The 26,708-nt window shown below is 45.6% G+C and overlaps 1 protein-coding gene across 1 annotated transcript in view; it reads left to right on the forward strand.

The window, feature by feature from the left end:
- Nucleotides 1-23,223, forward strand: part of TMEM272 (transmembrane protein 272) — an 87,409-nt gene extending 64,186 nt beyond the window's left edge. The window contains 4 exon segments of the mRNA XM_036831665.1: nucleotides 7,366-7,425; nucleotides 18,177-18,259; nucleotides 22,877-23,108; nucleotides 23,111-23,223. Coding sequence (XP_036687560.1) covers nucleotides 7,366-7,425; nucleotides 18,177-18,259; nucleotides 22,877-23,108; nucleotides 23,111-23,223 — 488 coding nt within the window.
- The last annotated feature ends 3,485 nt before the right edge of the window (nucleotides 23,224-26,708 follow it).

Here is a 26,708-nt window from a genome sequence, read left to right on the forward strand (position 1 = left end):
AGCACCTGCGCCAAGCTTGGGATGTTGGGGTCTTTCCAAGCCGGGGGGCCTGGTGGCCCCTCCCTAGGTGCTCCTGGTAGCAGTTCCCTCTGGACTCTGCGAGGAACCGCAGAGCCATCCAAGAACTTCACCCCTCATCAGCCTACGAGGTCTCCACGCCCGCGCACACGCCCCCCCACCCCCCGTTGCTCCTCCTCTTTGGGCACTTTCCTCCATCCCTTTCCCTTGGGACAATTCCAGGGAATTGCCCTCAGTGGGCTCCAAGACGCAAAATTTGGCATCTCTCGTCAGGGATCAGAAAAAAAGATTCTAACACCTGTCAGCGTGATACTTGTTACTATGTCATCCTGTTACATGGATGGTGGAGAGTCTTAAGCCTTTGGCAAGTCACGTGGGCAATGGAGGTGGTTTTAGAAAATCCTGGAGCTCTGGGCTCCCAGATTCCAATAGGTTCTCCCAGCACGTTAAATGCAGTGAATTCTGAACGAAACACGTTTTTTTCCCCAAAGCTCCTCCTCTTTCCGTTTCTCCCATTTCTGTCAATGCCACCACCATTCTTGTCACCCAAGCTCAGCACTTGAGTCATTTTCTACTCCTTTCTTTCCTTTATTACCACATCTAACTGGTACTCGAGACCCTGCCCCACCTACACCTCGTGATCACCCTCCAGGATGAACGATGGCTCAGCCTCCTCACTGGTCTGTCAGCCGTCATCACCATTCCACTGGCCTCATTTTTTCCAGTGATTTGACTTTGATTATGTCACTTCCCAGCTCCAAGTCCTACAACTCCCTTGATCTTCCTAATAAAATCCAAATGCCCTGATGTAGATTGGAAATGCCCTCTATTCTCAATACCTTGTTCCAGTCTTATTTCCCACTTATCTGTTATGGATGACCTATGCTTAGCTAAATGGGAGGATTTGTCACTGTCCCAAACCCACCCTGATCTTTTCTTCCTTGGATCTTTTCCTTTAGGATTTTCCCTTTGACTGAAAAGCCTCCGCCTGTCAAAACCCTACCCATTCATCAACACCCAGTGCCAATATCACCTCCTCCTGGAAGCATTCCTTGATTTCCTTGGGACTCCTCCCTCTTCTAGGCTTCCTTACCGCTTCATGCACCTCTGGTGGCCCCTCCCACACTGATCTGTATTGGCCCCTGGGTACCCATCTCATCTCCCTTATGGGGTTGTGAGGTCTGTGTTGCCGAGTTAGTGGGGGGCTGAGGAACAGGCCAGGTGAGAGGGTGATGCAGGTGCTGATACAGGGATGGAGAAGAGGGAAGGATGCAAAAAGTGAGGCAGAGACAAAATCACTGGATGTACCAGGAGAGGGCAGAAGTGGCACAGACGACTGAGGTTTTGGTGCCTTTATAGACGCAGGGAAATGGGGCAGTTTGGAAAGACGACTTTAGTTTGAGTTTATCCTCCTGGACCCTTTGCCAATTGCCTCCTGGGTATTTGGTCGCTGAGTGGAGCCCCCAAAAGGTGGTGTTGCAGAGAAAAACTGCTGGGTCCTGGTCTCAGTTTCCCCATTAAACTATTTAAGCAAGAGAGCAGGGGTTACACTTGCTATTCAAAAGAACCAGGTTCTGGAGATCCTAGAGAGCAGACTAAGCTAGAAGCCACCCACTTCTCCTACCAAGATTGCTCCCTTTAAAAATGCTTTGGATACTTCTGGTCATGTATTTTGACTGATAGCTAGGTGCTACTATGTCTTTAACAAGTGATGGTGAGAGCAGCAGAGTTAAACCCACTTCAGGATGTGAACAGGAGCCCTGAGCTGGTTAATCCTGACACCGCCCCGGGAGGCCATCCTTTCAGGGGGTCTTTTTTCACAGCCTTCATTGTCAGGAATCAGTTCATCTGTGTTCTTGGCATAAAGAATGATTCAGCTCCAACCTCTCGATCCTAATATCCTTCTCCCACCGTTGCTCTAATTCTGAATTATTTTCTCCTTTGGGACTCTTGGTTGACTTGGCAGTTTCACTTGGTTCTTTTAAATGGACTTGATAGAAACTCATTTCATCAGAATCAAGGATGTGGCCCTCTGAGCCACATTGGAATCAGTGCTTAGTAAACTCGAAGGCAGGGAGGTATTTATTAGAGGTGGTCATTGCTATCAAACCCCCGTCCTGGCCTGAGCAAGGTCAGCAGGAAACTCAGCTGCTGTCTCAGAGGGCTGTCCTCATCCAGACTGCGTACCAGCTCTCCTGGGGTGCAGGGGGATGTGGGGGCGGGAGCAGGGGTTCCAATCCCTGGCTGTGGCTTGAGTGGTCCTCATTAGGATTGAGTGGTAAAGAGGTCCCCATGTGAGTAAGGCTGGTTACTTCCCTCCCAGTGGAATCCCACAGCCCAGCGTGGCCCCAACACCTCGCACTTCCCTGAGCAAACAGACTCTTAGGAGGGCCTGGCTTATAATCTCCAGCACTGCTTATAAAAAGGATGGCGCGTGGACCGCCTACTTCACAGTCAATGGTGGAGTTGCTTGGAAACACAGATTCCCGGGTCGTGTTGGCAGAGATTCTGACTTCTTAGGTCCAGAGTAGCCCAAGGGAATCTCAGAATTACATCTGCAAGGGTGAGAGCGGAAGTGAGCCTGAGACCTTGACGGTGGTGACGCGGAGAGTCTGGTGCTAATGAAGCCTGGGCTGCAGATGGGCTCAGGGAGTGATGTCAGGTTTAGAGCCATCCCATCACGGCTCATTCGAAGTCTGTGCGACCCACCCGGGTCTCCCTCGCTTGTTGTTTCTTCAGTTCTCTATTTGATCCCGGGGAAAGGGCTGGGGGAGGTGGTGTCTGAGATAAAAGGGAAGCCACGCCCCTTCCATCACGAAGGGAGAATAATGATGATGATAATAAGGGCCAACATTTACACAACTGTTTATCGTGTAGCAGACCTCATGTTTAGTGCCTTACGTGGGTTATGACGTTTGATCATTTTAACAAATCTCTTAGGAAAGTCCTATAATTATGCTCATGTCTTAAATGAGGACATTGAAACCTCAGGGGTGAAGAGCCCAGCCATCCACACTGTAGGGCATGGAGTGGGATGTGAGCCCGGGCCATCTGGCTCTAGGTGGCGAGTGGTCCTGCTCTCCTCTGGGTGGTCCTTAGGAATGTTCTGGCCCCAGCCGTCTCTCTCAGCCTTGCTCTGAGGTAGGAAGCTTGCGTGACAGGGGCCTCTGTGTCACTGAACACCTGGATTACACATGTGTCCAGGTGGCACCATCTGTCACAAGCTCCCAGAGCAGTGAAGGGTTTTCCAGAATGCCGATCACTTTATCATTGTGATAACAAGCTCAAGCCCAGAAATAGAGATGGGATTTCTCAGCTTCCTGCTTTTCTATCACATATCAGCAGGAAATTTTTTCCTCGACCCCCATTGTAAACTGGGAATTAAAACAGATGTGGCTATATTAGTTTACACTCTCCCTTTAATCAGCCACATTGCTGGCAGTGCTGTGTTCCCCGTGATCAACAGCTCACCCCGCTGCGGAACTTGCCAGGACCAGTTGCAGAATGAAAAGGCAGAGAACCTTGTTCAAAAAGCAGGAAAAAATCCCTGTTCAAGGTACTGATAGAGAAAGCTTTTTCCTTTCTTCCGCAGTCTCTATTGATCTGTCATAGTATTTTTCGTTTGCCATTTAATGACATTTTAAGTAAAGAGAAAAGAAAAATTGTTAATTAACAATCTAAAATTATTAGCATAAATTTTACCATTCACCTTAATATTATATAATGACATTTTTTTTGCGGGGGGTGGTCAGCCATGGAGCTTGTGTGATCTTAGCTCCCGGACCAGGGATTGAACCCGGGGCCCCAGCAGCGAGAGCACCAAGTCCTAACCACTGGACCGCCGGGGAATTCCCTATAATGACAGTTTTAAATGCAACTATAAGAGCATTTAACCCAGATGTAGAATCACCAAAATTACACGATTTGTGTTTCATAGCTCTTACATGCATATGTATTTGGTTTTTACCAGAACAGTGGGAATAATACACAAAACTAATGCAACTCTTTTCATTTCACTTCTTGATACACGTGCTTTCTACCAACACCCTTTACCTTCTGCTTGCTGATGAGTAAGGAAGGGCTGAACAGAAACAGATCTAGGGTTTGCCCTGTCTTTCCCTTTCTTCTGTGTCATCACTTTGGGATGAGTGGTTGGCTGATTCAGGGAATTCTGCTGTATAAGAAAGGATGTGATAGGGCTTCTTGGTCATTTGTGTTACTTAGAACACCACTGCCTTCTGTCTGAATTTGAAGCAAGTTCTGGTTCAAGTGAAAAAGGTGGCCTCTCAGGGTTGTCAGTGCCCCTGCTCACTCAGTTGAAGACATAACACGCTTACGTTGTATTCATTTTGAGTCCTAATGAATGTCACACCTGTGGGCCCAGCAGAATTGGAGGACACAGCCAGGAGAGGCCGCCACGCTCACCACACGCATCTGCTCACACCTGTGCTCCACGGTCCCCTCAGACTTCGCTTACAAAGTACAAAGTCAAAGAAACATTCATTGAGAAGTTCAAGACCGCAACAGAAGAGCAGTAAACCAAGTGCAAGGTCCTCCTCAGCACAGGGCCCCACGTGACTGCCCAGGTTGTGTGCCCAGGAAGCCGGCTCTGATGATCAGTAAATATTATAGCTAATTCAGAGGAGGGTGGTTTGAGGGGAGGAGTGAAAATTGGGGCAAATCAGTCTGCATGCCTGCCCTTTTTTTGGCATTTCCTGGAAGTGAAGGTCAAGATTGGCATGAAGGGCAACTTAAGGGGGCTTCTTGAAGAAGAGGGATGACCCCTGCCATGTCCATCTCTGCTTGGAGAGTTAGTGTCAGAGCTTGGATTTAGTGGTGTGGCTGTGAGGTTCCTAGCTGTAGACACTTGCAGCCTCCAGAGATGACTGAGACTCGCAAATAGATCTGAGATGTTTGACAATCTGAAACTGGAATGGACCTAGTAGATTTAATTAATTAAAGTGGGTTTAGGACTTCCCTGGTGGTGCAGTGGTTAAGAAGCCTCCTGCCAATGCAGGGGACATGGGTTCTATCCCTGGTCCGGGAAGATCCCTCATGCTGCAGAGCAGCTAAGCCCGTGCGCTACAACTACTGAGCCCGTGTGCCACAACTACTGAGCCCGTGTGCCACAACTACTGAGCCTGTGCTCTAGAGCCCACGAGCCACAACTACTGAGCCCACACGCCACAACCACTGAAGCCCTCGCGTGCTCTAGGGCCCGTGCTCCGCAGCAAAAGAAGCCACAGCAATGAGAAGCCCACACACTGCAGCGAAGAGTAGCCCCCGCTCGCCGCAACTAGAGAAAGCCTGCATGCAGCAACAAAGACCCAATGCAGCCAAAAATAAATTAAAAAAATAAAAATAGGGGCTTCCCTGGTGGCGCAATGGTTAAGAATCCGCCTGCCAGTGCAGGGTACACGGGTTTGAGCCCTGGTCCGGGAAGATCCCACATGCCGTGGAGCAACTAAGCCCGTGCACCACAACTACTGAGCCTGCGCTCTAGAGCCCGTGAGCCACAACTACTGAAGCCCGCACGCCTAGAGCCCGTGCTCCCAGCAAGAGAAGCCACCGCAATGAGAAGCCCGTGCACCACAAGGAAGAGTAGCCGCCACTCGCCGCAACCAGAGAAAAGCCCACATGCAGCAACGAAGACCCAATGCAGCCAAAAATAAAATAAAAATTAATAAATAAAATAAAAATTAAATTAAAAAAATAAAAATAAAGTGGGTTCAGTGTAAGTAATAGAAAACCCAACTCAAAGTGGCACAGATAATAAAAGTGGATTTATTGGTTCATGTCAATGGAAAGTCCAGGAGTAGTTCAGCTTCATGAGTGGTGTGATTCAGTGGGTGACGGGTGCCACTGAGGTCCTAGTTACTTTTTGCCTCTCCACTTTGCCTTCCACGTGTCAGTCTCATCGTCAGGCTGGTTTCCCTCCTCGGTGTCAAGACGGTGGCCAGCAGTCCCCAGAGCAACTTGCTTCCTCACCAGGTCCAGGGAGGGAGAGGGGCCTTATTCTTGGAAGTTCTATCAGAAGAGTGAGGAAGCTTTTTTCCCTTTCTCTCAGTCAATCTCCCCTTGAGTGTCCTTGGCCCAGAATGAGCCAAGAGCCCGTCCACCAACCAAAAACATATCCAGTGAGTGCAGCTCTGCCAATAACTTAGGGCTAAGCCTCATGTCCTTCTCAAAAGCCCAGCGGGAGTCAGCTTGTACCAGAGCACATAAACTGCATAGGAGAATGGGGAGGTGGGGAGGTGGGGAGACCAGAACAAAATGGGGTGATTACCTGGAGAGGATGGAGTGGGTGCTGAGGAGGCTACCATGCCATCTACCTCAGAGACCCTCTCTCTGCTCTCAGGGCTGGCATTGGACCTCGCAGAAAACATAAATGTGTGATGCTGTCTAAACTGTAAACGTGGGAACAGGAGTGCAGTCCTACCCAAAAGGCATTCAAATTCATAATTAAAAAAATTGCTGACCAAGCAAAACCTATATCTGCACGCCATTTAACAGACAAGGAAACCAAGAGCCAACAAGGGGAACTAACTGCCTAATCATAATGGTTGCTGTATACTGAGCTTGTGTGTGCATCTGCTAACGCACGTTACAGAAGAGAATGATGGGGCTTCAAGGAGGCCACCTAATTCTAATTCGCTCAAAGCCACACAGCTAATGAGTGACACAGGTGGGATTTGGACACAGATCTATCTAACTTGCATGCCTCTGTCCTTTCCCAGTGCCAGAGGGTGAATTGGTTGCATGAATAGGAAGAAAAACCCCAAGCCAGTTCAGAGCTCTGTTCCACTGTGTATCAGTAAGAAGTTGTAGGAGACCGTCTAATATATACTATGGGATATATAACCCATAAATAAATGGAAGGAAGAAAGACTTTGTGAAGCAGATTCCTTAAGTGATAAAGCAAGTTGTCAGTGAACCTTATGCAGGGTAGGGAAGAGCCATCTGCAGTGGGTACAGGCTCCCGGGAAGCACAGGGTAGATGCCGCCTGGCTCCGTGAACGCCGGTGGCTTCTGGCATCCTGGCACTGGCAGAGCAGCAGCTTATGAACTCCTTTTCTAGAAGCTGTCAGTCTTTGGAGAGGTCGTGCAGGAAATCTGGGCCTTCGAATTGGCAGCCTGATCAGAAGAGACATTCAGCCGTCTCAGAGATGCAGGTCCTGGCGTGCAGCCCCTGCCTCTCCTGCGGAAGCCCCAGGCAAGCGGTGACCTCCTCCCCCATCTGCTGCCTTGAGAGAAGGGCAGATTTCACAGAAGGTATAAGTAAACTGCAGTGGAAAGGAAATGAGAGTCTGTGTGTTCTAACCCGGCTCTCGCTCCTTCTCCTTACAGCCTGCTTCGTGTTTCTGCTCTGCACTTTCCTGGCTCTCCCGCTGTCCATGGCCTTCACAGGTGAGCTGGCTGCTGAGCTGCTGGGTGCCCCAGGTCAGCCGTGTCCGGCCAGGGGACGATGGTACTCCATCTTTAAACATAAAATGTGCGATGGGACTTCCCTGGCGGTCCTGTGGTTAGGACTCGGCGCTTTCACTGCGGTGGCCCTGGTTCAATCCCTGGTCGGGGAACTAAGATCCCGCGAGCCTTGGAAAAAGGCAAAAAAAAAAAAAAAAAGACACAAACAAACAAAAGCAAAACGTGCACTAGGAAGAGCTGGCCAGGCTGATGATTTCCAGACACATGTGAGTCACACAGAATTACTTGCTGAATGTTTTAAAAAGACAGAGTTCTGGGACCTGCCCTGGGGAATACCGATGCAGTATGTCTGCAGTGAGGACAGACATCTGCTTTTAAAAATCTGTCCCTCGATGATTGTCGTACCTCTTGCCCAGTTTGGGAGCCACTGGGCCAGAGTTTTCCCAAGGACCCTTCCCAGTTCCTATGCTCCCATGTGGATCAATATGAAAAACAAATGTCAGGCTATGGTCATTGTCGGCACTCTATACATTCTTCTGCTGAATGAATGAGTAAATATTTCCATTAGTCACATATATTAAATGATCTCAATTATCCAGAAGTATGAAGTATGAGGAAAGGTTGACGAGGTGGGAAACTCCTTGAGGAGCCAGAAATCGTTTTCACGTCAGTGAAATTAAACTCACAGCTTTGAATGTTGCTGATGGGAGCTTCCAAGCTCTGCACATGGAATCTAGCTACCCCTGTATATTTTATCACAATAAAAATATTAAAAAATAATGTTTAAACTTCCATTATATTGCCTCCCCCCCCCCCGCCAAATCACTACATCTGGTAGTTTTACCAACTGTATTGGGGAGAATTCTAAAGCCTGAAGAGGGTAATTGTGGTACTGCAGGTCAGTCAGAAAGAAAATCTAGAGGTCCCAGGCAGTACACGAAGCACACCAGGGAAAGATGCTTTTATTACATTTATTAGGGTCCTTTTAAGCCATCTGTGTGCTGATTGGCTCTGCTGTGACCAGCAGCTGTTTTTACTCATTAGCAATGAGCAGGTGTGTAAGTCATTACTCATGTTCATTTCACAGCTGGGCTTTGAATGGAAAAGCAGTTCCTACCCAACAACTTTGGCATCAAGTACGGATATTTAAAGGTCTTTGAGTGAAAAGGTTTTCTTGAGGCTTGGAAAGTACTTCCATCTAATAATGGCTTCAGCGAAACATCAGAGATATCTAGAAAGGCAGGCCTCTATAGGCTGATGATTGGATCAATGTGTGTATTTGATTTTACTCTGATTTTACCCTGAATTTGTAGGTCTCTCTATACCTAGAAATTTTTATTCATTTCAATGGAATATAGTATAGTCATAGGAAAATGGTTTACTTCCTCTGTTTAAGTACCAAGGCCTTCGTGGGAAATAAAATGTCAAATCAAAGCTAAAACTTTAAATGCCATTTAATCAGAAGATTTTTTTTTTTTTTACCATGGCTGTTTTGTTTTTTTATTTTGGAAAAATCGTTCAGTCCAAGAATCATACTTCCACTCATTTCATAGGGATTGTCACATGAACCAACCAAATGTAAGAAAGCCAAGTTTCAGGACTTCCCTGGTGGCGCAGTGGTTTAGAATCCGCTTGCCAATGCAGGAGACACAGGTTCGAGCCCTGGTCCGGGAAGATCCCACATGCCGCGGAGCAACTAAGCCCGTGTGCCACAACTACTGGGCCTGCGCTCTAGAGCCCACGAGCCATAACTACTGAGCCCATGTGCTACAACTTCTGAAGCCCATGCGCCTAGACCCTGTGCTCCACAAGAAGAGAAGCCACCGCAATGAGAAGCCCATACACCACAATGAAGACCCAACACAGCCAAAAAAAAGTGCATGATATATGGTTTTAAATAATATTGAAGTGCCATTTTAAGTACTTTATTGATATTATATCACACAGTACTTTACAGGTAGCCTAACTTATGAATTAAACATGTAAATATATTCTTCTCCAAAATATGGATAAAAAGTCTTTTAGAGTGCTTTTTTTTTTTAAACATCTTTATTGGAGTATAATTGCTTTACAATGTTGTGTTAGTTTCTGCTGTATAACAAAGTGAGTCAGCTATACGTATACATATATCCCCATATCCCCTTCCCTCTTGCGTCTCCCTCCCACCATCCCTATCCCACCCCTCTAGGTGGACACAAAGCACCGAGCTGATCTCCCTGTGCTATGCGACTGCTTCCCACTAGCTAGCTATTTTACATTTAGTAGTGTATATATGTCCATGCCACTCTCTCACTTCGTCCCAGCTTACCCTTCCCCCTCCCCACGTCCTCAAGTCCATTCTCTACATCTGCGTCTTTATTCCTGTCCTGCCCCTAGGTTCTTCAGAACCTTTTTTTTTTTTAGATTCCATATATATGTGTTAGCGTACAGTATTTGTTTTTCTCTTTCTGATTTACTTCACTCTGTATGACAGACTCTAGGTCCATCCACCTCACTACAAATAACTCAATTTCGTTTCTTTTTATGGCTGAGTAATATTCCATTGTACATATGTGCCACATCTTCTTTATCCATTCGTCTGTCGATGGACACTTAGGTTGCTTCCATGTCCTGGCTCTTATAAATAGTGCTGCAATGAACATTGTGGTACATGACTCTTTCTGAATTATGGTTTTCTCAGGGTATATGCTCAGGAGTGGGATTACTGGGTCGTATGGTAGTTCTATTTTTAGTTTTTTAAGGAACCTCCATACTGTTCTCCATAGTGGCTGTATCAATTTACATCCCCACCAACAGTGCAAGAGGGTTCCCTTTTCTCCACACCCTCTCCAGCATTTATTGTTTGTAGATTTTTTGATGATGGCCATTCTGATTGGTGTGAGGTGATACCTCATTGTGGTTTTGATTTGCATTTCTCTAATGATTAGTGATGTTGAGCATCCTTTCATGTGTTTGTTGGCAATCTGTATATCTTCTTTGGAGAAATGGCTATTTAGGTCTTCTGCCCATTTTTGGATTGGGTTGTTTGTTTTTTTGTTATTGAGCTGCCTGAGCTGCTTGTATATTTTGGAGATTAATCCTTTGTCAGTTGCTTTGTTTGCAAATATTTTCTCCCATTCTGAGGGTTGTCTTTTTGTCTTTTTTATGGTCTCCTTTGCTGTGCAAAAGCCTTTAAGTTTCATTAGGTCCCATTTGTTTATTTGTGTTTTTATTTCCATTTCTCTAGGAGGTGGGTCAAAAAGGATCTTGCTGTGATTTATGTAATAGAGTGTTCTGCCTATGTTTTCCTCTAAGAGTTTTATAGTGTCTGGCCTTACATTTAGGTCTTTAATACATTTTGAGTTTATTTTTGTGTATGGTGTTAGGGAGTGTTCTAATTTCATTCTTTTACATGTAGCTGCCCAGTTTTCCCAGCACCACTTATTGAAGAGGCTGTCTTTTCTCCATTGTATACTCTTGCTTCCTTTATCAAAGATTAGGTGACCATATGTGTGTGGGTTTATCTCTGGGCTTTCTATTCTGTTCCATTGATTGATATTTCTGTTTCTGTGCCAGTACCATACTGTCTTGATTACTGTAGCTATGTAGTACAGTCTGAAGTCAGGGAGCCTGATTCCTCCAGCTCCGTTTTTCTTTCTCAAGATTGCTTTGGCTATTCGGGGTTCTTGTGTTTCCATACAAATTGTGCAATTTTTTGTTCTAGTTCTGTGAAAAATGCCATTGGTAGTTTGATAAGGATTGAATCTGTAGATTGCTTTGGGTAGTATAGTCATTTTCACAATGTTGATTCTTCCAATCCAAGAACATGGTATATCTCTCCATCTGTTTGTATCATCTTTAATTTCTTTCATCAGTGTCTTCTAGTTTTCTGCATACAGGTCTTTTGTCTCCTTAGGTAGGTTTATTCCTAGGTATTTTATCCTTTTTGTTGCAATGGTAAATGGGAGTGTTTCCTTAATTTCTCTTTCAGATTTTTCATCATTAGTGTATAGGAATGCAAGAGATTTCTGTGCATTAGTTTTGTATCCTGCTACTTTACCAGATTCATTGATTAGCTCTAGTAGTTTTCTGGTAGCATCTTTAGTATTCTCTATATATAGTATCATATCATCTGCAAACAGTGACAGTTTTACTTCTTCTTTTCAGATTTGGATTCCTTTTATTTCTTTTTCTTCTCTGATAGCTGTGGCTAAAACTTCCAAAACTATGTTCAATAATAGCGGTGAGAGTGGGCAACATTGTCTTGGTCCTGATCTTAGAGGAAATGGTTTCAGTTTTTCACCATTGAGAACGATGTTGGCTGTGGGTTTGTCATATATGGCCTTTATTATGTTGAGGTAGGTTCCCTCAATGCCTGCTTTCTGGAGAGTTTTTATCATAAATGGGTGTTGAATTTTGTTGAAAGCTTTTTCTGCATCTATTGAGATTATCATATGGTTTTTCTCCTTCAATTTGTTAATATGGTGTGTCACATTGATTGATTTACATATATTGAAGAATCCTTGCATTTCTGGGATAAACCCCACTTGATCATGGTGTATGATCCTTTTTATGTGCTGCTGGATTCTGTTTGCTAGTATTTTGTTGAGGATTTTTGCATCTATGTTCATGAATGATATTGGCCTCTAGTTTTCTTTTTTTGTGACATTTTTGTCTGGTTTTGGTATCAGGGTGATTGTGGCCTTGTAGAATGAGTTTGGGAGTGTTCCTCCCTCTGCTATATTTTGGAAGAGTTTGAGAAGGATAGGTGTTTGCTCTTCTTTAAATGTTTGATAGAGTTTGCCTGTGAAGCCATCTGGTCCTGGGCTTTTGTTTGTTGGAAGATTTTTAATCACAGTTTCAGTGCTTGTGATTGGTCTGTTTATATTTTCTGTTTCTTCCTGGTTCAGTCTCAGAAGGTTGTGCTTTTCTAAGAATTTGTCCATTTCTTCCAGGTTGTCCATTTTATTGGCATATTGTTGCTTGTAGTAATCTCTCATGATCCTTTGTATTTCTGCAGTGTCAATTGTTACTTCTCCTTTTTCATTTCTAATTTTGTTGATGTGAGTCTTCTCCCTTTTTTTTTGATGAGTCTAGCTCATGATTTATCAATTATGTTTATCTTCTCAAAGAACCAGCTTTTAGTTTTATTGATCTTTGCTATTGTTTCCTTCATTTCTTTTTCATTTATATCTGATCTGATCTTTATGATTTCTTTCCTTCTGTTAGCTTTGGTGTTTTTTTTTTTTGTTCTTCTTTCTCTAATTGCTTTAGGTGTGAGGTTAGGTTGTTTATTTGAGATTTTTCTTGTTTTTTTGAGGTAGGATTGTATTGCTATAAACTTCCCTCTTAGAACTGCTTTTGCTGCATCCCATAGGTTTTGTGTTGTCGTGTTTTCATTGTCATTTGTTTCTAGGTATTTTTTGATTTCCTCTTTGATTTCTTCAGTGATCTCTTGGTTGTTTAGTAGCATATTGTTTAGCCTCCATGTGTTTGTATTTTTTACAGTTTTTTTCCCCTGTAATTGATATCTAGTCTCATAACATTGTGGTTGGAAAAGATATTTGATACAATTTCAATTTTCTTAAATGTACCAAGGCTTGATTTGTGATCCAAGATATGGTCTATTCTGGAGAATGTTCCATGAGCAGTTGAGAAGAAAGTGTATTCTGTTGTTTTTGGATGGAATGTCTATAAATATCAATTAAGTCCATCTTGTTTTATGTGTCATTTAAAGCTTGTGTTTCCTTATTTATTTTCATTTTGGATGATCTGTCCATTGGTGAAAGTGGGATGTTAAAGTCCCCTACTATGATTGTGTTACTGTCGATTTCCCCTTTTATGGCTGTTAGTATTTGCCTTATGTATTGAGGTGCTCCTCTGTTGGGTGCATAAATATTTACAATTGTTATATCTTTTTCTTGGATTGATCCCTTGATCATTATGTAGTGTCTTTCTTTGTCTCTTGTAATAGTCTTTATTTTAAAGTCTATTTCGTCTGATATGAGACTTGCTACCCCAGCTTTCTTTTGATTTCCATTTGCATGGAATATCTTTTTCCATCCCCTCACTTTCAGTCTGTATGTTTCCTTAGGTCTGAAGTGGGTGTCTTGTAGACAGCATATGTATGGGTCTTGTTTTTGTATCCACTCAGCCAGTCTATATCTTTTGGTTGGAGCATTTAATCTATTTACATTTAAGGTAATTATTGATATGTGTTCCTGTTACCATTTTCTTAATTGTTTTGGGTTTGTTTTTGTAGGATTTTTCCTTCTCTGTGTTTCCTGCCTAGAGAAGTTCCTTTAGCATTTGTTGTAAAGCTGGTTTGGTGGTGCTGAATTCTCTTAGTTCTGCTTGTCTGTAAATGTTTTAATTTCTCCGTCAAATCTGAATGAGGTCCTTGCTGGCTAGAGTAATCTTGGTTGTAGGTTTTTCCCTTTCATCACTTTAAATATGTTCTGCCACTGTCTTCTGGCTTGCAGAGTTTCTGTTGAAAGATCAGCTGTTAACCTTATGGGGATTCCCTTGTATGTTATTTGTTGCTTTTCCCTTGCTGCTTTTAATATTTTTTCTCTGTATTTAATTTTTGATAGTTTGATTAATATGTCTTGGCGTGTTTCTCCTTGGATTTATCCTGTATGGGACTCTCTGTGCTTCCTGGAGTTGATTGACTTGACTATTTCCTTTCCCATATTAGGGAAGTTTTCAACTATAATCTCGTCAAATATTTTCTCAGACACTTTCTTTTTCTCTTCTTCTTCTGGGACCTCTATAATTTGAATGTTGGTGCATGTAATGTTGTCCCAGAGGTCTCTGAGACTGTCTTCAATTCTTTTCATTCTTTTTTCTTTATTCTGCTCTGTGGTAGTTGTTTTCCACTATTTTATCTTCCAGGTCACTTATCCATCCTTCTGCCTCAGTTATTCTGCTATTGATTCCTTCTAGAGAATTTTTAATTTCATTTATTGAGTTGTTCATCATTGTTTGCTTGTTCTTTAGTTCTTCTAGGTCCTTGTTAAACATTTCTTTTATTTTCTCCATTCTATTTCCAAGGTTTTGGATCATCTTTACTATCATTACTCTGAATTCTTTTTCAGGTAGACTGCCTATTTCCTCTTCATTTGTTTGGTCTGGTGGGTTTTTACCTTGCTCCTTCATCTGCTTCATATTTCTCTGTCTTCTCATTTTGTTTAACTTACTGTGTTTCTGGTCTCCTTTTCACAGGCTGCAGGTTCCTAGTTCCTGTTGTTTTTGGTGTCTGCCCCAGTGGCTAAGGTTGGTTCAGTGGCTTCTGTAGGCCTCCTGGTGGAGGGGACTAGTGCCTGTGTTCTGGTGGGTGGGGCTGGATCTTGTCTTTCTGGTGGGCAGGGCCATGTCCGGTGGTGTGTTTTGGGGTGTCTGTGACCTTATTATGATTTTAGGCAGCCTCTCTGCTAATGGGTGGGGTTGTGTTCCTGTGTTGCTAGTTGTTGGGCAAAGGGTGTCCAGCACTGGAGTTTGCTGGCTGTTGGGTGGAGCTGGGTTTTAGTATTGAGACAGAGATCTCTGGGAGAGCTCTTGCCAATTGATATTACATGGGCCTGGGAGGTCTCTGGTAATCCAATGTCCTGACCTCGGCTCTCCCACCTCAGAGGCTCAGGCCTGACAGCCAGGCCAGAGTACCAAGACCCTGTCAGCCACACGGCTCAGAAGAAAAGGGAGAAAAAAAAGAAAGAAAAAAATTATTAAAATTTTAAAAATTAAAAAATAATAATAATTTTTAAAAAAGAGAGCAACCAAACCATTAAACAAATCCACCAATGATAACAAGCGCTAAAAACTATACTAAGATAAACATAAAAATCAGAAACAAATCAGTCACAGACAACAAACCCCAAGTCTACAGTTGCTCCCATAGTCCACCACCACAATTTTGGGATGATTTGTTGTCTGTTCAGGTATTCCACAGATGCAGGTACATCAAGTTGATTGTGGAGATTTACTCCACTGCTCCTGAGGCTGCTGGGAGAGATTTCCCTTTCTCTTCTTTGTTCGCACAGCTCCTGGGGTCCAGCTTTGGATTTGGCCCTGCCTCTGCATGTAGGTCGCCCTCCGGCATCTGTTCCCACCCAGACAGGATGGGGTTAAAGCAGCATCTGATTAGGGGGCTCTGGCTCACTCAGGCCAGGGGGAGGGAGGGGTACGGAATGTGGGGTGAGCCTGCGGCAGCAGAGGCCAGCATGACATTGCAACAGCCTGAGGCACACTGTGTGTTCTCCCGGGAAACTTGTCCCTGGATCACAGGACCCTGGCAGTGGCGGGCTGCACAGGGTCCCGGGGTGGGTGTAGATAGTGACCTGTGCTTGCTCACAGGATTCTTGGTGGCTGCAGCCACGGCATTAGCGTTTCACGCCTGTCTCTGGGGTCCAAGCTGATAGCCATGGCTCGCGCCCGTCTCTGGAACTTGGTTAGGCGGTGCTCTGCCTTCTGTGGGCAGACAGGGAAGGAATACCCTCCCCTTGCGCACCCCGAAACAATGCAATGGTCTCTTGCCTCTTTGGCAACTCCAGGCTTTTTCCCAGACTCCCTCCCGGCTAGCTGTGGTGCACTATCCCCCTTCAGGCTGTATTCACGCAGCCAACCCCAGTCCTCTCCCTGGGATCTGACCTCCAAAGTCGGAGCCTCAGCTCCCAGCCCCCGCCCGCCCCGGTGGGTGAGCAGACAAGCCTCTTGGGCTGGTGAGTGCTGGTCGGCGCCGAGCCTCTGTGCGGGAGTCTCTCCGCTTTGCCCTCCGCACCCCTGTGGCTGTGCTCTCCTCTGTGGCTCCGAAGCTTCCCCCCCTGCCCACCCCCTGTCTCCGCCAGTGAAGGGGCTCCTAGTGTGTGGAAGCCTTTCCTCCTTCACAGCTCCCTCCCACTGGTGCAGGTCCTGTCCCTATTCTTTTGTCTCTGTTTTTTCTTTTTTCTTTTGCCCTACCCAGGTATGTGGGGAGTTTCTTGACTTTTGGGACGTCTGAGGTCTTCTGCCAGCATTCAGTAGGTGCTCTGTAGGGGTTGTTCCACATGTAGATGTATTTTTGATGTATTTGTGGGGAGGAAGGTGATCTCCACGTCTTACTCCTCCACCATCTTGAAGGTCCCCCTAAACAGAAGATTCTAATTCTACATTGAGAATCCCCTTTCTTGGGTTCTGTTGACAAATGTATTGGTCAGGGTGACTTAACTAGGCTGCAGGAACAAATCAATCCTGGAATCTCAGTGGCCTAATACTACAAAGGTATATTTCTTTAAAATTTTTTTAAATTTAATATTTATTTTATATTGAGTATAATATTTTTATTTTATAGTTGATTTACAATGTTGTGTTAGTTTCAGGTATACAACAAAGTGATTCAGTTATACATACACATATATCCATTCTTTTTCATATTCTTTTTCCATATAGGTTATTACAAAATACTGAGTAGAGTTCCCTGTGCTATACAGTAGGTCCTTGTTGATTACAGAGGTTTATTTCTTGCTCATGCAAATTCCAACGTGGATCAGGACCCTCTCCAGGGCTCCCCAAGACTCCCCCAAGTGATGTGATGATGTAAAACTCTAAGCTGCTTTAGTCTTGAGCACTAACCATCTCAACCCATGGTTTCCACTGGGTCAAAGCAGGGGAAGAAAACGAAGGATCATGTGTCAGTTTTTAAATGCTTTGGCCCGAAAATGTCTCATAGCCCATTGGCTAGCACAAGTCCCACAGTCCTGGGTACCCACAAGGGGGCTGGGAAATGTGAGGGGCACATACTGAACAGTTAATGTCTCTGCACAGCCAAGACATGTGTTAGGACCCATCCGAAGGCTGCTCATTGGAGCCAGACTGGTCACTGAGGGAAATGGGAATTGCTTTCTTATATTTTAAATAATACATCATATCATCATTGGTTAAATAGGCCAAGAGACAAAGGCCTGAGGAAAGTAGAGAGAAAGCATTGCTATGGCGAGAAAAATCACCATAAGAGAGGGTGTGGGTTTGGTAGTTTTCCAATACGGTGACTAAGGATTTGTCAGTAAACACATGTCCCAGCTTGGGGTTGGGTGAGTGAATTGGTCAATGATGATCATATGTTGCCTGCAACAAATATAGCAGAGAATTCTGCACACGGAGGAAGTGTCCTCTTCTGGCAAATCCCTGCCCTGTGGGCCCTGGAAGCAGAGTAAATGGGAGCCTTATATTACACAGTGGATGCATTTTGGGAACGTGACCCATAAATTGGATCTTGTGTTAAGCACAATGCCTGGATAGGGACTTCCCTGGTGGTCCAGCGGTTAAGACTCCGTGCTTCCACTGCAGGGGGCACAGGTTCAGTCCCTGGTTGGGGAACTAACCATATGCTGCACGGTGTGGCCAAAAAAAAAAAAAAAAAAAAAGCCTGGATATTTAAAGGGATTCTTTGGATCCTTTGGTAAAATGAATCATTGATTGGAAACACGGGTTGTCATTCACTGTTTTCATAAAAGCAGAGCATACCTGTAGCCAGTTAATATCCAGACAAGTGGTGCAGTGACCTTTGGTCCCAGCTCTGATGTCCGATGGACTGCCGTTCTGTCCAGTAAGCATCCTGAAGATTGGGTGGCTTGGGAGACTGAGCAGATTCCCTAAGCAGGGGTCGACCTTCAGTTTGTGTCATTAACATTTTGGCTTTTGTAGACATTTACTTCATTTTCCTAACGGCATTGTGTTCTTGAAAGCATTTCTCTCAATTTTCTGTTCTGTCCCCTTTGCAGGAATGAAGTTTTTGGAGGACTGTCCCATACAGCCCCTCATTCCTCTATACTTGCTAGTGGGTGGGATCATCGGGGCCTTAAAGGTAATGTGTATTTATCAGTTGTTTGTAGTTCTTGTTGAAATTTAACTTAAGGCGCTGTGGAATGCATCCTTTAATTGTTTGCTAACAGAACAGCTTCCCCTAAGCGCAACGTTGTTGAAACGACAGGGCCAGGTGGATCCTGAGACCTGCCGCAGAGACTTGGATTTTTCCAGGTGAGGAATTTTCACCCAGAGCTTCCCTCCTGCTGCCCCCAGTTCAATGTGCTAAGTTGTGGCTTTGGTCTGACTACAGTTGATGCAAAGAAGTTACCGACTGCCAATTACTTATACCATTGAATTCAGCCGTAATCGTGGCCTTTCTCTGTGCTTATTTTTAAAAAAGTTTCCTGTATAGGGCAATAGAGTTTGCATCTGGTTAAAATGTGTTTGATTTTAGCAGTTCTTATTTCTGTTTTTAACCATAGCTCCTAGTTCTCAACTGACTAGCGTGGAATTTGTTAGCTGCAATCATCAATCAAACGTTAAACTCCGATGTTTGGGGGTGATGTCTGTGACTCACAAGCTTATTCATCTAGGGAGGTGATTTGCTCATGGTTGTATTGAAATATGTTGAAACCGGAAAAGTGTTTGGAAAAGGAATATCAAGGTCCTGCGTAGCCTGCAGTTAAGTTTCAAAATTCTCCAGCCCACAGAAATGTCATACCTTCCAAAAGTACCTTAGGTCTAAAATACCTTAGGTCTACCTCCATTTATTAGTGACCCGTCCCAACATCCAAGCCCACCTCAAAGCTTTCTATATCAAAAGCTAGAAAACACAAGTGTCCGTTTTTCCAAATGATTTCATAAGAATGAAGCAATAACGCACACACAAACACACAACACACGCACAAACAGAATCGAGTGCCATATATAAAATTTCATTTGGACCCATTGTCTGATTTCTTTGTCAGCTTCCTTCTGGTGCTTGGGGTCTTCAAAAGAGGCTGCCCAGTGGCACTGGTCATGATGTTGATCTGAGACGTCAAAGGAATGTCTTCAAGATGGCTGTTCTCACATGCAATCAGTAGCCACAAGCTCTATCCTGTCTTGGGAAACGTGTCTGATTTGGAGCAAGCGTTTGGAGCCTTTTGTGCCTGAGATCACCTCACTGGTAAATACCCTCCCCTTTTGGCAGCGGTCTGGTGGGCAATGTTCTGGAATGTATAAATATAGGACCCTTTCTCTTAACATCCTGGTGGGATCTACCTGGGGCTCTGTTTAGCCCCAGGGAAACCCAACGGCTCTTAGATCAACAGGGCTGCATATGTGGCCCCAGAGTGTTAGAAGAAAGCTCTGATGGATTGAGTGCCACAGAGGTGCTCAAAACAAGGGCAGAGTTTTCAGCAGTAATTACCTCTGCCCCACCCTCTCTCACTGGACGTGATGATCAGGCAGAGCAAGGTAGAACTTTCCTTTAGAGATACTACCGTCCATGGAGTCTATTCCTCTCAATAACGGCAAACTTTTCCTTTATGAAAGCCAGCCCAGAACCCAAAGGTAAGTTATTTTAATGAACACGCCGGGGCCCTAACAAGCAGCATTGATTTTTTTCCTGGCAATCTAAAACTGTTTGAAGCCAAATTAAATTTTTGTGCTCATCACAGCGAGGCAATACACAGTGAGTCCATAACCATGAGAGCAATAGCAAACAGGCTTATAGAATCCCCAGACAGAGAGGTTTACTAGTGAGGCCAGTGCTTTCTATTTAACCCCCTCGGAACACTGCAGCGTCTCTGAAATGCATCAGATGGCACCACCGTATTGCACTGTATTGAAGAGAAGTGGGTGGACATTTCCCAGGGTCACCTAAGAGAACTGACAATCATGACCCATTAGAAGATCATGAAATGAATTTAGTAGGTTGTGATCACTTTAAAAAAATAGAATAGAAAATATTAGAGTGCCTGATAAGTACCGTGTGATATACACGCACACGTGTGTGTTCGGTAAGTTGACCATGTAATTTATCATCCCAACTGGGACACTGTTGAGAGTACAGGGGGGCTTTAATAATAATCACGCCAGGAAAACAGCATAAACTGGCACCTCTCTGAGCCAGCCAGGACATACGCTTACCCGATTACTAGGCTGTGACGTAAAGTGTGTTTGTTGCGAGCACCGTGTTGAAAGAAAGTTTCAAAACCACTGACTTAGTGGCCGTTTGTCTACCTAACACTCCATTTCATCTTCCAGGACCCCACTTCTTAGTAATAATCGCTACCACCCCATGAGCACTTACTACGTGCCAGGTGCCGTGCTAAGGGCCTGGCCCCCGTTTTGAACGTATTCAGTTCTCACAATGCCCCTTTGAGGCAGGTCCCTGTATCAGAAAGGATTTTTTGAATATAAGGAACAAAAAATCAGCTCTGGCTAACCTGAGAGGTAATTTGTTAAAAGAGCTCACGACTTCAAAGGCTGGTGAAAGAGGAAAGAACCAGGTGGCTCCAGGAAGCCTGGGCTGTGAGACCCGGGCAGTTGCTCTGGGCCAGCAGTGAAGTGAAATGAACCCCAGAGAGTTCCTCTCTCCTGGCATCAGGTGCCCACAAACCAGTCCTGGGAAGGTGGCTAGGTCCCTGGACCTTGGGTGCCAGGCTGACCCTGGTGCGGAGAAGGCGCCTCCAGGGAGGACAGGCCCTGGGATGCACGTGACAGTGGGGGCCAGCCCCCAGGGAATGGGACCCTACTAGGAAGGGAAATGGTGCTGAGTAACTGAACCCCGAGCTGCGCTGTCAGCTCCAGCTTACAGATGAGGAAACTGAAGCGGAAAGGTTGCTTCTCTTGGGTTTCCACGGGGTAAATGGCTGAGCCCCTGTGCACCCCTCGCCTGCCCGAGCTCATAGTCCTTCTCTTCGGCCGCCCTGCTCCTCCCAACTGGTTTTCTCCTGTTTCCCAAACCCACCACCCTTCATCTTTGCCATGCCACTCCCACTCCCACCTCTCCCTGCTCACAGGGGCTCGGAATATACCCCCTCTTCCAGGAAGCCCTCCCTGGATGCATCAGCTCTATGTGAGTGGCTCTCTGGACCCTTTTAAGCCCTCACTTCCTTTTTCTTATGTTCTGCCTCCCAGCCAGGCTACAGATCTTATTCCTAGAAAGCCTGGGCAACTGGACCATTTGGGAGCACTTTCCCGGTTTAGGAAAAAACCCCTGTGACTTAATATCTTTGATTTAAGCACCTGGGTAGTATGGTGTAGATGGTGGTCAGAGGTGTGGACCGACATCCATCTCATCCTTTTACTCACTGTGGACCTGGGTGAAGTGACTTAACTTCTCTGAGCCTTAGTTTTCTCATCCACAAACCAGGGATAATAATATACAGCCCCTAGGTTAGCATAAGCATTAAATGAGATCATACAGGCCAGACGCTGGCCTAATCACTTCACTTAGGTTTCGTTATCTTTCATAAGTGATAACTTTTCAGTGTAGAAAATAAGAGAATACAGATAAGCACAAAGAAGATTTCTAACCCAGTAAAGAGAGATACTGGAATCCTTCCTGGAGGAGGTGGTACCTGTCTGGATGTTTATGAAAGAGTCAGGCTGGGGAGCAGAGGGGCCCCAGGATAGCGTGAGCACACAGTCCAGGCAGGGAGATGAGGAACAGCCCCATACTGTTGGAACGTCAAGCACAGGACTTCTCTAATGGGCCACACCCCACACATGTGCTGGGCTGGGTGTACAGCAGTGAGCCAAGCATAGCTGGACCCTGCCCTTCCGTTCTAGTGGGGGAGAACTACTGGAAGTGTACCCAGCATGGTCGCTATTGATTGGTCATATCGGGGGAGGAGCTGGGAGCATCCCTGGTTTCTAGCTTGGACGTGTCACCAAATGGATATGGAAGATCAAGTTATGTTTTCAACATATTGAGCCTGAGGCCTGAGGATATTCAGTGGAACTCCTCCTGAGTCTGAGAGACACAGGAGGGCTTGGTGGGAAGGGCAGCTGCCAGCTTTGGCTGAAGACACACCTGGTGTTATACTCTGGCTCTTCCACTTTTGACCCACGTGACCTTGGCCAACTTGTTCACCTAACTGGTCCTCAATTCCTTTGTTTCTAAAATGAGGAAAGTGGTGTACATTCCATAGGGTTGTTTTACATAGGACAATATGCCTAAAAACACTTCGTGTCTGTATTAGTCAGCTCGGGCTGCCTTAACAAGATTCCACAGACCGGGCAGCTTAAACAACTAACATTTAGTTGGGATCGGGGAGGAGGGCGCTTCCAGATGATGACCAGATCCAGGGGGTGCTCACTGGAGGGAAGCAGAGCAGGTCACTGGAGCCAGGGGACGCCAAGGAACTGACCTCAAGGCTAAGGAAGCAAACCAGAGCAACAGGGAAACTCTGGGTGCAGAGATGAACTTCAGTCAACGAGTCCCTTGTCCAAAGCAACTCACACATCTATAAAAGATGCCACCAAGGGTGCTAAGGACTGATGCCTTCATTCTCGCCAGTTCTAATTCTTCAAAATGAAATTTCACTCCTTGGCAGCATTCCCAACTCCAGTGTGTGCACTTTTCCTAATGAATCTTTCTCTGTTTATCTCCTCCCCCTGTCCCCTCTCCTCCCCCTCCTTTGTTGCTCTGCCCTCCAACCCCTGGCTCCCTACCACGACCCAGGTGTCTCTCCTGCTGTACAACTCCACCAGGATGAGGCGGCTTCTGTCCAAGGCCGTGGTGATTGATGACCATGACGATGATGTATATCCCTAGAGGCAGAACGCGCACAAATATTACATCCACCTCCTCCTCAGCCTCTTCCTCTTCCTCTGGTTCTTTCTGGGAAATTACTGGGTCTTTTCTGTTTACCTGCTAGATTTTGTTCCCCCTTTCCAGCAGCCTCAGGATTACTGTGAAAAACCCTGTACCTCTTTGCGGTAGGGGTCCTCGTGCTGGGCTTACTTGTGCTGGGCAGCAGCTGTGTCCACGCGTGGTCCAGGTGGAGGTCTGCTGCCGAGGAAGACTGAGAACCAGCCCCTCCGGCACATGCACGCACACATGCAAACATGCACAAGTATGCACAGGCACACACACACATATACACGTGCACAAATACACACAGGCACACACACACATATACACATGCACAAATACACACAGGCACACACACACATATACACATGCACAGATACACAGGCACATACACACATATACACACGCACAAATACAGGCACACACACAAACACATACACATGCACATACATATACACATACACACACACACACACACACACACACACACACAGTTGCAGGAGAAGGGCACGCTGTGAAAGCAATAAAACCTTCCCTGCAGGCATTTAAGAATCCACCAAAATGCTGAGTATTCTAGCAGGCTAAAGAAACACTGGCCTGCCTGGGTCTAGGAAAGGCACCTTTGCTCTTTTCAGAGTGAGGATTTTGTATTCATAAGAGTTTTCAAAGGGTTTTTTTTTTTTTTTTTTTTTTTTTTTTGAGGGGATGAGGCAAAGAATGGGAGACCTTTTCAAATCACAGTTGCAGTTCCAGTGACTGTTAGGGGAGAGAGGTTTGTTGTTGTCACTGCTGCTACTGCTGGGTTGTCATTCAGCCACGGGCACCTTGAAGTTACAGAAAGAGCATGGACTTTCAAACAAGACACAGCTTTACTCGCTATGATGACTTTTGTCATGAGAAGGAGAATAGTGCTCTTATTTAATGAGTCTACCTGCCTTTGGGGAAAGTTAAGGAGCATCTCTCCCAACCCCAGATCAGCTGGGTTTGCTCTGACGGCTGGGGCCTCCCAAGGACAGCTGTAAAATCTGCCAAGGTCAAGGAAGTAGATTCGTGCTCGGAGCTGTGGTCTGGCCCGCAGAGAGAGCGTCGCTTTCACAGCGTGTTCTGTGCGACTGCAGATCCTTTGCTTGGCCTTGAGTCTGCTGCTTTCCCTGGTTATCTGTGTACATCTCTGTGATTCACTGATGACATAAACCAGTTCAGTGTGTTTTGGCTGGGTTGCCTGCAGTGTCGCTAATGTAGGTGCTTTTGGTCTCTGAGTTTAAATACTCTACAGTAGAAAATCTACTTAATGCCAGGCTAGGGTTTGGAAGTCTGTAAATCCATTTGTTTGGAAGTCCGTGATGACACCAAGCAGCCACCGCTAGCGTGCCTCTCGCCCCGTTGTGAGGTGAGGTTCCTGGGAGCTGGGTGCCGCGTCAGGGTGTCAGCCCCTGGGGTGGGCGGAGCCCCTGCGCTAGAGAGTTCTAGAGGAAGACTCTGTCATGTGTCACAGCTTCTGTCTGTCTTTACACGGAGCTGGGCTGCTGTGTGTGTGCGGGTGTGTGTGTACTTCATAATCAAACCACCCCCTGAGTGGCCACCGGTGTGGGGCACCTTCCTTTATCAGACGTGTCAGCTCAAAGCAAGAGAGGCTCACTCCTCCCCGTGGCTTTAAGAGAAAAGGACCCATGAGTCCCATGGCGCATCTCCATCGAGTTTGAAGGCATCTGTCACCGGGAGTCACGTTTGGTCCTGGGTTCCTCCCAGGTAAGAAGAAGGTGCTAGCTTTGCCCTCTGCTGGGTAAAGAGGGGAGAGCCCTTATTCCACCCCTGTCCCTCTGGGTACTTTCTAGTTTCCTTTTCACTTGAGCCGTGAAGGAAGATCAGAGGGTTTGCAGCTTGCAGTTCCTGCCCTCATCTGTGATGCCCCAATGCATTCTCGTCGTGCCGCACGTCGCCCTCTCCGTGCTGGGGGCCTGAGAGGGTCTGTGGGCAGGCAAGGTGCTCCATGGGCTTGGGACCCAGACAGTTCTCTGGGCCAGCAATAAAATGAATGAACCCCAGAGAGCTCCTGTGCATGACTTTGCGGAGGGCACACTGAGTGACTCAGGGGGTGACATCCTCAGTATGCTATACCCACAGGCTGGCAGGCTTTGAATGGTAATTTATCAGGGCCTCCCTCAAGGGACGGTGAGACGCTTATGACGAGGCGCATTTCCAGAAAGCCGTTCAGGGCCAAGGCAAATGGTCCACAACCATGGTTCTCTGAAGGTCTGGCTTAATCCAGAGATGACATCCAAACTGTGTAGGAAGTGATGGGCTGCTGGCCCTTGAACTGATTCCATTAGTACCATTTCCCTCATCTGGGCTTTTGATAGAAGATGAGCGTGGCAAGCCCACAGTTGCGATCACTGGCAGGGCCCTGGAGTGCGGACGTTCTACACTGCATACACCTGCAGACTGAAGCACCAAGGCTGACCCGAAACACGGCCACCCCTCCTCTGCAGAACGTCCTAAGGCAATGGTATTCTGGGGAAATGAACAAGTAACAGCTGAACTTTCTGGATGTTATGAAAGCTCAAAGAAGAGATCCACACGGTTAGGAGGAATAATCAGTTGTTCCCTTCTGAGAAAAGTCTGCAGCAAAAAAAAAAAAAGTGTACACTGAAGTCACTTAATTCTATTTGCTACATTGGGCGTCATGCAAAAAAACCATCGTGATTCTACTCCTTGCCTGAATCTATCGAGATGGCAGTTGGATGCGGTAAAATGGGATTATTCCATTGGGGTCAGCCACGCTAGTGGGTCTCAGACCTCAGTGAACATCAGAACTACCCCCGGGTTTGTTTAAAATGCTGAATCCCAGCCCACAGGTATTCTGATGTGTGGGTCCCCACTGATGCTGATTCCATGGGTTAGAGAACCTCACATGTGCCCTCAGGCCACACAAGAGGCACAGACTGATCCAGGACGGTCCCATCCTGGCGGTGACCATGAGGACAATATGATGTTACTTCCAGTATTTCATGTTATTTCCGTCTGGCTTATCGTAAGAAGAGGCAAAGTGGTCAGTAACTTCCATTTTTGTGTAACTGAATCTTGTGCTTCATTTCCTTGGGGGTATTTTCATGTTGATGAAATAAACTTGGTCAGTTTGTTCCTCAGCACCTTTCCGGAGTGCCCTGGGGGAGAGGCTCCTCCAAGCCTTGGGACTCTATTTGTTCTTAAACCAGTGGGGTCACCACAGGTGCAGACTTTCCACTCGGAAGCCGACAACCATCAGGGGCCTGTTCTGGGCAGATTTTGCTCCATAGAACTCATAATCCTCAGGTGGATCGATGGGTTTGTAGTGGAGATTCTAGAAAAATGAGTTAACAGAAAATCCTTCTTATTGATTCTAGTGGTAATTTTTCTTTTTATGAGTATGGAACTAAGAAGAAAGCAAATCTCTCTTTTATAGAGATCGAATTTCAATAGTTCAGTTTTCAGGTCAGCTGGTGTCATAGCAGCCAAGTGATCTTGGATATCTTGGGAGACAGCATTTTGCTATTTAGCAGAAGGAAAATAGGAGGTGGGTGTTTTCTTTTTTAAATTGAAATACATATATATACACATATATATATATACATTCTTTTTTATATTTGTTTCCATTATGGTTTATCACAGGATATTGAATGTAGTTCCCTGTGCTATACAGTAGGACCTTGTTGTTTATCCA

The sequence above is a fragment of the Balaenoptera musculus genome, chromosome 18, assembly GCF_009873245.2.
Source record: "Balaenoptera musculus isolate JJ_BM4_2016_0621 chromosome 18, mBalMus1.pri.v3, whole genome shotgun sequence".
In the NCBI taxonomy this organism is placed as follows: Eukaryota; Metazoa; Chordata; class Mammalia; order Artiodactyla; family Balaenopteridae; genus Balaenoptera; species Balaenoptera musculus.